At 31.9% G+C, this 12,694-nt stretch overlaps 1 protein-coding gene and 1 long non-coding RNA gene across 2 annotated transcripts; both read left to right on the forward strand.

The window, feature by feature from the left end:
* Positions 1–4,907: 4,907 nt before the first annotated feature.
* LOC146937956 (uncharacterized) lies at positions 4,908–7,278 on the forward strand. The gene is made up of 2 exons (XR_015031086.1): positions 4,908–5,062; positions 7,030–7,278. It is a non-coding gene; the product is annotated as an uncharacterized LOC146937956 (long non-coding RNA).
* A 2,180-nt stretch (positions 7,279–9,458) lies between these two features.
* LOC146937957 (uncharacterized) lies at positions 9,459–9,941 on the forward strand. The gene has a single exon (XM_085749558.1). It carries the CDS (start codon positions 9,459–9,461, stop codon positions 9,939–9,941), a length of 483 nt encoding a protein of 160 aa, XP_085605684.1.
* Positions 9,942–12,694: the final 2,753 nt, after the last annotated feature.

Below are 12,694 nucleotides of genomic sequence, written 5' to 3' on the forward strand. Positions count from 1 at the left end.
ACAATCTCTTTTTCAAAAACAACTTATTCAAAACAGCTTATTTATCCAAAACAGCTTATTACAACCTATTTTCAAAAAACAGCTTATTCAAAACAGCTTATTTATGCAAAATAGCTTATTACCACGTCTTTTTCAAAAACAACTTATTCAAAACAGCTTATTACGACCTCTTTTCAAAAAACAACTTATTCAAAACAGCTTATTTATGCAAAACAGCTTATTACCGCATCTTTTTCAAAAACAGCTTATTCAAAATAGCTTATTCATCCAAAACAGCTTATTACGACCTTTTTTTCAAAAACAGCTTATTTATGCAAATCAGCTTTTAACAACCTCTTTTTCAAAATGAGCTTATTCAAAACAGCTTATTCATCCAAAACAGCTTATTACGACCTCTTTTTCAAAATCAGCTTATTCAAAACAGCTTATTACGACCTCTTTTTCAAAAATCAGCTTATTCAAAACCGCTTATTTATGCAAATCAACTTTTAACGACCTCTTTTTCAAAATCAACTTGTTCAAAACAACTTATTCATCCAAAACAGCTTATGATGACCTCTTTTTCAAAAACAGCTTATAAAAAACAGCTTATTCATCCAAAACAGCTTATTTCAATCTCTTTTTCAAAAACAACTTATTCAAAACAGCTTATTTATCCAAAACAGCAGATTAGGACCTCTTTTCAAAAAACAGCTTATTCAAAACAGCTTATTACCACGTCTTTTTCAAAAACAGCTTATTCAAAACAGCTTATTTATCCAAAACAGCTTATTACAACCTCTTTTCAAAAAACAGCTTATTCAAAGCAGCTTATTTATGCAAATCAGCTTTTAACGACCTCTTTTCAAAATCAGCTTATTCAAAACAGCTTACTCATCCAAAACAGCTTATGACGACCTCTTTTTCAAAAACAGCTTATTGAAAACAGCTTATTCATCCAAAAGAGCTTATTACAATCTCTTTTTCAAAAACAACTTATTTAAAACAACTTATTTATGCAAAGCAGCTTATTGGATGATTAAGCTGTTCTCAATAAGTTGTTTTTGAAAAAGAGGTCGTATTAAGCTGTTTTGGATAAATAAGCTGTTTTGAATAAGTTGTTTTTGAAAAGGAGATCGTATTAAGCTGTTTTGTACAAATATGGTGTTTTGAATAAGTTTTTTTTTTTTTGAAAAAAAGATTGTAATAAGGTGTTTTGGATGAATAATCTGTTTTCAATAAGCTGTTTTTGAAAAAGTGGTCGTATTAAGCTGTTTTGGATGAATAAGCTGTTTTGAATAAGCTGATTTTGAAAAAGAGGTCGTTAAAAGCTGATTTGCATAAATAAGCTGTTTTGAATAACCTGTTTTTTGAAAAGAGGTTGTAATAAGCCGTTTTGGATAAATAAGCTGTTTTGAATAAGCTGTTTTTGATAAAGACGTGGTAATAAGTTGTTTTGCAAAAATAAGCTGTTTTGAATAAGTTGTTTTTTGAAAAGAGGTTGTAATAAGCTGTTTTGGATAAATAAGCTGTTTTGAATAAGCTGTTTTTGAAAAGAGATCTTATTAAGCAGTTTTGTATAAATAAGCTGTTTTGAATAAGTTGTTTTTGAAAAAGAGATCGTATTAAGCTGATTTGTATAAATAAGCTGTTTTAAATAAGTTGTTTGTAAAAAAGAGATCGTAATAAGCTGTTTTGGATAAATAAGTTGTTTTGAATAATTTGTTTCTGAAAAAGAGGTCGTAATAAGTTGTTTTGCATAAATAAGTTGTTTTGAATAAGTTGTTTTTTGAAAAGAGATTGTAATAAGTTTTTTGGACAAATAAGTTGTTTTTTAAAAAGATATCGTAATAAGTTGTTTTGTATAAATAAGTTGTTTTGAATAAGCTGTTTTTTAAAAAAGAGATCATAATAAGCTTTTTTTTATTTATAAATAAGCTGTTTTTTAAAAATAGATCGTAATAATTTACTTTTTATGAGATAAGTTGTTTTGAATAAATTTCAAGATAAATTACAAAGTATAACACAACGTATTGTTTTTAAGAGAAAAAAAAGGGTAAAATAGTAAAATTATAACATAAGCCCTCAATTCCTTTCCTTGTTGGTTTTTTAACTCCCAAACAAGGGGAAGGTTTTCCCTCCTTTCTCCCTTCCCTCCCTTTCCTTCCCTTCCCCTCCTAAGCCTTTCCTTTCCTTCCCCTCAAAACTCGCAAACAAAGCCTAAAGATGATAATAAATTAGATATTTAGTGAGTTTTAGATTTATTCTTTTTTATTTCTAATAGACTCGTTAATTAGATGGATGATTTAAATATACTATATGATGATTTAAAATTAGCATATCTTACTGCTTTTGTTATATGGAGTATATGAATTTGAAATTGCTCTGATTTGATGAAACAGAATGTAACAGAGGCAAATCTTCAAAAACATAGTTTCAGGTCACCTACAAGATTCTAATGGATTGCTTATCCCGTAGCAAATGCTTTGGTTTTTAAATTGACTTGCCAACAATGGAATAGCCATCACGGCAACGTCCACTAATTAGGCTTTGTTTGTGAGTTGGGTTTTGGAGGGGAAGGGAGGGGAAGGGAGGACTTATGGAGAGGTAAACCTTTGTTTGCGAGTTTTAAAAAACAAGGGAAAGGTTTTGGGGGGTTTAGAAGGGCTTCATTTGTTCAATTTTAAAGTTCCACCAAATTGGGGGGTTTTGGGGGGTTAAGCATACAAATTAACAATTCTGCCCTCATAATAATTCAAATTGACAATTTTAGATATAACCTAATTATTACGATCTCTTTTCAAAACAACTTTTTCTAAACAGCTTATTTATCAAAAACAGCTTATTACAACCTTTTTTTTCAAAAAACAACTTATTTATGCAAATTAGATTTTAACGACCTCTTTTTCAAAATCAGCTTATTCAAAACAGCTTATTCATCAAAAACAGCTTATTACGACCTCTTTTTCAAAAACAACTTATTGAAAACAGCTTATTCATCCAAAACAGCTTATTACAATCTCTTTTTCAAACACAACTTATCCAAAACAGCTTATTTATCCAAAACAGCTTATTACAACCTCTTTTCAAAAATCAGCTTATTTATGCAAAACAGCTTATTACCACGTCTTTTTCAAAAACTGCTTATTCAAAACAACTTATTTATCCAAAACAGCTTATTACAACCTCTTTTCAAAAAACAGCTTATTCAAAACAGCTTATTTATGCAAATTAGCTTTTAACGACCTCTTTTTCAAAATCAGCTTATTCAAAACAGCTTATTCATCAAAAACAACTTATTACGACCTCTTTTTCAAAAACAACTTATTGAAAACAGCTTATTCATCCAAAACAGCTTATTACAATCTCTTTTTCAAACACAACTTATTCAAAACAGCTTATTTATCCAAAACAGCTTATTACAACCTCTTTTCAAAAAACAGCTTATTTAAAACAGCTTATTTATGCAAAACAGCTTATTACCACGTCTTTTTCAAAAACTGCTTATTCAAAACAACTTATTTATCCAAAACAGCTTATTACAACCTCTTTTCAAAAAACAGCTTATTCAAAACAGCTTATTTATGCAAATTAGCTTTTAACGACCTCTTTTTCAAAATCAACTTATTCAAAACAGCTTATTCATCAAAAACAGCTTATTACGACCTCTTTTTCAAAAGCAACTTATTGAAAACAGCTTATTCATCCAAAACAGCTTATTACAATCTCTTTTTGAAAAACAACTTATTCAAAACAGCTTATTTATCCAAAACAGCTTATTACAACCTCTTTTCAAAAAACAGCTTATTCAAAACAACTTATTTATGCAAAACAGCTTATTACCACGTCTTTTTCAAAAACAGCTTATTCAAAACAACTTATTTAACCAAAACAGCTTATTACAACCTCTTTTCAAAAAACAGCTTATTCAAAACAACTTATTTATGCAAATCAGCTTTTAACGACCTCTTTTTCAAAATCAGCTTATTCAAAACAACTTTGTCATACCCCAATTTTTGACCTAAGGATCCTCCATTCATACACCGACACGTGTCCTCTAACCCTGATCAGTCTTCGACTTTTCAGCGAAAAATTCGGCAGAGAGGTATTTTAAAATACCACATATTTGGTTCCGAGTCGGGCCCTCTTCTCTCAATTTTTATTTATTATTACTTTTAGTTTATTTTTACTTTTATTTATTATTATTATTATTATTATTATTATTATTATTATTTATTTATTTTAAGTCCAAAATCTGTCCAAAATATCCAAGGTCCAGCACCAAGCATCTGTCATGTTCCCTAAACCAATTTCTGTCGCCCCCTTGTTCAGACATAATGTCTCAATCAAATCTATAAATACAAGCACACCTGCAACCAACAGAGGGGAGAAAATTTTGGAGCAAGCTAAAACACACAGATACAAACACGCACAAAACCAGCAATCAAATTACACAACACAGCTTCAAGCCATACACAAATACAGGAGCCGAACCATCAAAGACCAGTCACGCAATTTCACAAACCAAACATCAACACAACAAATCCCAATCCCTCAACACAACACGAGCCATTTTTCGATCCCCAGCACTAAACTTTCACAAATTCAAACATAAACACAAGCGCACTGTAACGCCCCATTTTTATTTAATTATTTTTAGTAGATGTGTGAATATTTTATATGACTTTATTTGTTATATATATGTGATTTTATGTGAAATATATATATTATATGATTTTTATGTGATATATGGTGTGATGCTATTTTATTATATGGTTCAAGGAGTTGTGTATTATTTAAATGAATGTGGTTTTATTATTTGTGGAAATAATAGGAGTAAAATATTAATATTTTGGTTAATGGGAATTAATTAGTAATTATGTGAAATTAGTGGGAGTTAAATGAGAAAAAGGAGAGGTTATATTTTTGGGAGTAAAAGAAAGAAAGTCAGAGAGAAACATTTCACGTACAATTGAGAAAAGGTGGGTTTTGAGAGAAAGAGGAGAAGAACCAAGAGAAGGCTAGGAGAAGAGCTAGGAAGAGAGAATCCAACCGTTTTTGCTGTAGAATTTGCTGAATTAAGGTAAGGGTGGGATTCCTTTCACTAATAATATGTATAATTCTGATTTTTGATGATTGTGGTGTTTTGGTATTAGGGTTAGAAAGTTTTAGGTTAATTGCTATAATATGATGAATTGTGTTGTTGAGGCATGTTTCTATGTTATTTGATTGCTATATTGCCTAATTGAACCTGAAACTTCTGTTGAAACGTATTTTGGGTAATCAAGGATTGAAAATTGGGACTTTCGATTGAAACGTCGGTGTCTGAATGTTCTACAGACAAGTGATTATGGGAGGTTGGGAAATCGATTTTTTTTTGAGTGGTGGAAAATTGAATGTTTCTGTAGATTATGATAGAGAGAAATGTCAGGAGCGTGTAGGCGAAAACGGCACTGAAATCCGCTTAACGGTTTGAATTTTATGCGCAAAACGGTGAAACCGAAAAAATGGGACTGCACAGAGCTGCAGCGCAGGTGGCTACTGCCTTCCCACGCCTGGGCGCAGTTTTCCACGCCTGGGCGCAGCAAGGCAGCCCCTCATGGGTGACTGCTTGTTGTGTTTTCGTTGCGTGCTGTTAGAACTTCAATTGTTGCGTTCTTGTGTCTTTTTCAGCCCTTTCCGTGTTGAATTAGCTTTCGGTGTAAACATAAAAGTTGTAGATATTTGAGTTAGCTTTCTAATGGTTTTAGTTTGACATGAAAATGATTCATAGTTTTTGAGTTATGATAAAAATAGTCCAGGTGGGTCTTCAGAAAACCTTAAGAAAACTTAGCATAACTAATCCCAAGTTAGTCCAAAAACTTATGGTTGGTTTCCCAACTTCAAACTTAAGTGTTAGGGATTTAGTTGAGGTGTTTTATGGATATTTGATTTATGTTCTATTGATCAAAACTTAATTGCTTTTGGGGGATGTTTTAGACTTTGAGATGAATGTAATTGATTTATATATATGCTAGTTGTTGATAATAAAGTTGTTGTTCCATTGTTGAAAATTATTGTGTCGTTGAGTCATAGTAAATAATGCACATTGTCGTTGTCATAGATGTTGTTGTAGTTGTTATGATGATAAATGATTATTGATGATGATGTCTTGATGATGATGTTTTGATGATGATGTTGTTTATGATTGATGATGATAATAGTATGATACTATATGATTAGTAATGCTGATGTTTATGATGTCTGAAGTGGTTAAATATATGATGATAGTTGATTATAAGTAATATTATGATGTTATATGACAATTATGTTGATGTAATTCATTCCTTAAATGATGTTAATGCATTCTATTATGCTATCTTGTTTCCTTTCCGTCGTTGACGTTGTGGTATCATTCCATTGTCGAAGTTGGGGAGTGTATCATAAATGTTTTAGGCACATATGTTGTTGTTGTGGTCGTTGTTGAAGTTGTATGTTGATATACACAAGTTGAGTCCAATTGCATACTCACATCTGTTGGGGGCTCATACCCTGGAATGTTTATCATTCAACCGTTGAATGTTTATCATTCAACCGTTGGGGGCTTATGCCCTGGAATGTTTATCATTCATTTGTTGGGGGCTTATGCCCTGGGATGCTTTAACCATCCAATTTGTTGGGGGCTTATGCCCTGGAATGCTTAGCATTCAACGCGCGTAGATTGGTACCACTTGCATGATGCATTAGTTGTTGTTGTCGTAGCATTGTTGAGTTGTTGTTGTCGTAGCATTGTTGAGTTGCTGTTGTCATTGTAGTATTGTCGAGTTGTTGTCGTTGTCGAATTGTCGAGTTATCAGTGTCGTTGTGGGTAAAGTTGTTATTGTTGTTGTTGTACCTTGTTGCTGAAAATGATTATGTTGTTGTTACATGTATTCTTTATATACATTATTAATGATGCATGTTGTGATATATTGTTATTTTCATTAATTTGATGAATTATATATTATTATTATTGGATTAGTTTCTCACCCCTTCTGCGTATATGTTGCCTCGACCGTGGGTAATGTGCAGGTAATGATGGTTTGTAGGTTGATTGGCTCAAGTGTCTAGGGCTCTGATACATATTAGGATGGGGATCGTCGTGAATGTCTTCTTCATTTCTTTTATGTATCATATTTTGAAAAGACCTCGTTGTTGGATTTATTATTGTTGAGGATAATGTCTATTACGTTGAGGCCTTTGTGCCAATAATTTCGTTGACGTAGGATTTGGTCGAAATTATATTTTTAAAGAACTATTCCGCTGCAGTTTATTAAGATATTCTAAATGTTGGTATTTAAATAATTAGATATTTTCTATTTATGAAATTTTGAAAAGTAGTGTGACACTCCGTTGTGTGATTACTCTGATTTTATTCATTAATATTACGTTGTTTTGAGAACGGGGTGTTACACGCACAATCACAATCACCAAACACAGTTACGAACACTCATACACCAGTACACACACATCACAAAACCATTTTCACGTAACTCACACAACTACAACCAAACCGACGAAAACAGCCATCAAGCCACCACAAACGGCCGTACACCAACTCACGCGAGAAACCAATATCACCACATAAGCCACTTAAACCGAAATCTGCAAAAAAAAAAAAAAAGAAAGGTAGTTCCTCTTAACTCTTAGATCTAGGCTTGGGAAGTATTTGTCTGGAAATTTCAAGGTCAGAATCGAATAGAGGATGAAAAAGGAGTGGGAAAGTCGATTTTTTTTTAAAAAAAGGAGTTTTTTAAAATTCCAAAACAGCTTATTACAATCTCTTTTTCAAACACAACTTATTCAAAACAGCTTATTTATACAAAACAGCTTAATACGATCTATTTTTCAAAAACAACTTATTCAAAACAACTTATTTATGCAAATTAGCTTAATACGATCTCTTTTCAAAAAACAGCTTATTCAAAACCGCTTATTTATGCAAATCAACTTTTAACGACCTCTTTTGTATAAATAAGTTGTTTTGAAAAAGAGATCGTATTAAGCTGTTTTGTATAAATAAGCTGTTTTGAATATAAAAAAATTTGAAAAAGAGATTGTAATAAGGTGTTTTGGATGAATAATCTGTTTTCAATAAGTTGTTTTTGAAAAAGTGGTCGTAATAAGCTGTTTTGGATGAATAAGCTGTTTTGAATAAGCTGATTTTGAAAAAGACGTGGTAATAAGCTGTTTTGTATAAATAAGTTGTTTTGAATAAATTTTTTTTGAAAAAGAGATCGTAATAAGCTGTTTTGCATAAATAAGCTGTTTTGAATTAGCTGTTTTTTGAAAAGAGGTTGTAATAAGCTGTTTTGTATAAATAAAATGTTTTGAATAAATTGTTTTTGAAAAAGAGATCGTAATAAGTTGTTTTGCATAAATAAGCTGTTTTGAATAAGCTGTTTTTTGAAAAGAGGTTGTAATAAACTGTTTTGGATAAATAAGCTATTTTCAATAAGCTGTTTTTTATAAAGACGTGGTAATAAGCTGTTTTGGATAAATAAGTTGTTTTGAATAATTTGTTTTTGAAAAAGAGGTCGTAATAAGTTGTTTTGCATAAATAAGTTGTTTTGCATAAATAATTTGTTTTGAATAAGTTGTTTTTTGAAAAGAGATCATAATAAGTTGTTTTGGACAAATAAGTTGTTTTTTGAAAAAGATATCATAATAAGTTGTTTTGTATAAATAAGTTGTTTTGAATAAGCTGTTTTTTAAAAAAAATATCGTAATAAGCTTTTTTTTTTTTATAAATAAGCTGTATTTTAAAAATAGATCGTAATAATTTACTTTTTATGAGATAAATTGCTTTGAATAAATTTCAAGATACATTACAAGGTATAACACAATGTATTGTTTTTAAGAGAAAAAAAGGGTAAAATAGTAAAATTATAACATAAGCCCTCCATTTCCTTTCCTTGTTGGTTTTTTAACTCCCAAACAAGGGGAAGGTTTTCTCTCCTTTCTCCCTTCCCTCCCTTTCCTTCCCTTCCCCTCCTAAGCCTTTCCTTTCCTTCCACTCAAAACTCGCAAACAAAGCCTTAATTTAAAACATTGGAAATAAACTAGTTTACTACTTGGTACAATTCAACAAACTTGTAGCATAATTTAGATAGGCAATGTGCCATAAACCTGCTACTTGCACTTATTTAGTTATTCATCTCAGATGAATATTTGAGTAACATGTGAAACTTTGTCATTATTATTTTCAAATTGTAGGATAGAAATCACATGGTTTGACAAATCAGACACACACATTAAACAACCACTCTACACAAAATCTCAATTTGGTGGAATCCTAATCCACTTTTCTGTGAAACGATTACGCAATTATGTTCGCGTTGGTTGAAGTACAAAAAGCAATTTTAGTTGTTGTTTTGATTGAGACTTATGACTTAGATTTAATGTGGAACATGCTTCATAATAAAGATAAATTGTGGGTGAAAATTCTTTCCCATAAATACATGGGAAACACGTCTTTATGGAAGAATAAGAAACATAATAAACCATCAATCACTTGGCGCGGTATTCAACATGCCATTAAAAATTTTGCTGCAGGGTATAGTTTCCGTGTAGGCTCTGGAGACTCATCGATTTGGAATATTGACTGGACAAAACTTGGTCCCCTTTGTCAATTGGTCCCATTTGTTAACATTAGTGATTCAGTTATGTGTTTGAAGGATGTGTGGGAGGATGGTAGGTGGAACTTGCAAGGTCTTGCCACTATGATACCGACCGATATTGTTCAATATATTCATCAGCTTCCAGCTCCCAATACCTTGGATGTACGACTTCCAGATGCGTGGACTTGGAGGCATGCAAAGAAAGGTGTATATACTTGCTCGACTGGATATTATTGGCTTCTTCAACAAAATAGAGATTGGAATGTGAATTGTAACATGAATTGGCTTTGGCGCCTTAAAGTACCAGCAAAACTCCAGCCTTAAAGTTGGATTGGAATGTGAATTTAATCACACTTCTTACTTTTATGCAAACAAACCAACTGCCTAGGACAACCCCAAGTTAATACATCTTTTACATATATAAATGAAATTGATAAGTAAAAATTAATAACAGTCCTCGTGGATACGAATTTAATTTTATTACTTTGACAATTTTTCTACACTTGCCAAATATTTATCAACACCAACAGAAAGAAAAAATCGATCATAGTATACGTCTGTCAATATTGATCTTTTTGTTTTGCAAATAAATATTATGATTTGGCCATTCATTGTAACGCCATATTTCTATTAAAGTGATAAAACACGCGAATATAACAAATATTCAAGAAATAGACGCTAAGTCTAGCACAAAATCCAAAAATCCAATCATACATGCATATATATATATATATATATCATATCTCAACAGTCACAGCGGAATATAATTCATAAATCTCCAACATATACATGTCATGGTCAAAATACATCATCATATAAAAATAATCCTCCAAGTCCGACAACGAACAAATCTCAACAATATAACAGAATCTGAAAACAACAAACAGACACTAAAGCCTAATCAGAGCCTAGACCTATGACTCCGACACGACAACGGAGAAAGCTCCCGTCATCCAAACATTCAGCAAGTAACTCACCAAGCAACTAATCTTGCACAACGTCTACCCATCCACACAGACAGGTAGGCGGTCGAAACCACTGGGGGTAAGTATTACATTAATCATAATAGACATAAAACAAACATAGCATTCAAGGATTCATACATATCACATATACATAACCATCCCTCCTAGAATACTAGCATCACATGATTATTATCCCCCATTACTTGCATCTCAAGCTATCACATTATTATCATAGCATAACAGACATATTCAATCTCTAATCAAGTCATCGACATAAGCTCATCTTTCATCAACATCAATCAACGAAAAGATAACTCACCTTATTATTCATTTAGCATACTTAACTCAACAAGTTCAATTCATCATTTCAAGTTATAAGCAAGCAATCATCAACAAAGAAATCACCACATCATATGTACATACATATATAATTCTCACCTCATCATTATTATCAAAATAGTTATCATCAAATTGATTCACCAAGTGTATAAGCACAAACAAGTAAAACATGAAATTAGAGCATGGTCTAATTATTGACAACCATCAACAAAATTCACCAATGTACATATACAATAATCTACACAATCAGAACATTCACCAAATTTCACCAATGCACAAAATTCAACAAGTCACATATTTGATTATGACACAATTCATCAACCAATCAATTCCAAAGGTCACAAGTATGTATTCATCAAACACACTTATCACCAACAAACATCATTCACGTATCACAACAAGATAACATTTCAATATGCAATGTGCCTAGACTCGACACGTATATGCATGTGGTACCGTAACAACAGTCATTAGATGGCAACCGCACATCTATGTAAGAGTACACCTCCTCTTACATGTAAGAGTACACCTCCTCTTACAACAACTATGTAAAAGTACACCTCCTTTTACATTTCAACATACGACTCATATGATATGATGCATGGATATACAACAACGACCCGATAATGCACAACTTCACCACAACAACGACAATGTAAAATTACACCTCCAATTACATTGACTATCTCAACAACATTGCATTATCAAGTATACATGTCCACACATTCAATAATCATAATTCACATACGAGTCATCATCACAATTATCATGCTTCAACATTAACTCACAATATATCACAACAAATCCATATACTTCACATAAACTAAGTAAAATGGAACAACGCAACCTTTCATGATAAACATCATATTCAACCTTCAAAAACCATTCATATATCCTCAATTAATCATATAAAGTCATTCACAAAAGATTTACAAGGTAGTTGGTTCAAAGGAACCGTTTTTGACAAAGTTCGTCTATCTTATCCCATTTTCAAAATAATTGAAGTTATTGAACCAAACCAAGCAAACAAGATCCAATGCCTCAACTAAGTATTCCCCTAGGTTACGTATAAGTACAGTAGGGTATACCTTGGCGTTTCACCGGCTAAATACGACGAAATCATAAAAATCACAAAGTTCGTCTCACTTTATAACTTTGCAAAACCAACTCATTTTCAAAACAAAACCAAGTGAGAACCAATCTATGACACTTTTAGAAGCTTATTATAAATTGATTGAATAAGGTTAGGTGTATGGAATCCATTGGCATGCTTAAAAGTACTCAAAAACATGAAAGAACAAGGTTTTGGGATTCTGCAGAACTGACACGGTCGCGTCTTCAGGAAACACGGTCGTGTCACCTCACCAGTACATCAAAATGCATTTTTACGTTTTCGTGCATAAAATCTTGTTTTCGAATCCGATTTCAGTTCCGTTTTTGCCAATGCATTCCTAACACTTAGACCATACAAACCACACTTGAAAACTTGACATTTCAACATTAAAACAACTTAATCAAACTCATCCCAAAATTACTTATTTTGCAAAAGCGCTTAAAAACAACTTTCACTCAAAAACCCGTTTTCTTCCGAAAATGATTTCTCTCCAAAACCAAGTGATTAAAACAGAAAATCATATCATTCGAATTCATTCTAACAACTTCCTTAACTCATTCAACATCATCAAAATCAAACTTCATTTTCGACCCATTTTCACAAAAGTTGTAAAATCACCACAATTCAATCACAACAATACTTTCACCAACACCCAAAGC

Source organism: Medicago sativa, chromosome 3 (assembly GCF_051527215.1).
Source record: "Medicago sativa cultivar Bolivia chromosome 3, Bolivia_mono, whole genome shotgun sequence".
NCBI classification, from domain to species: Eukaryota; Viridiplantae; Streptophyta; class Magnoliopsida; order Fabales; family Fabaceae; genus Medicago; species Medicago sativa.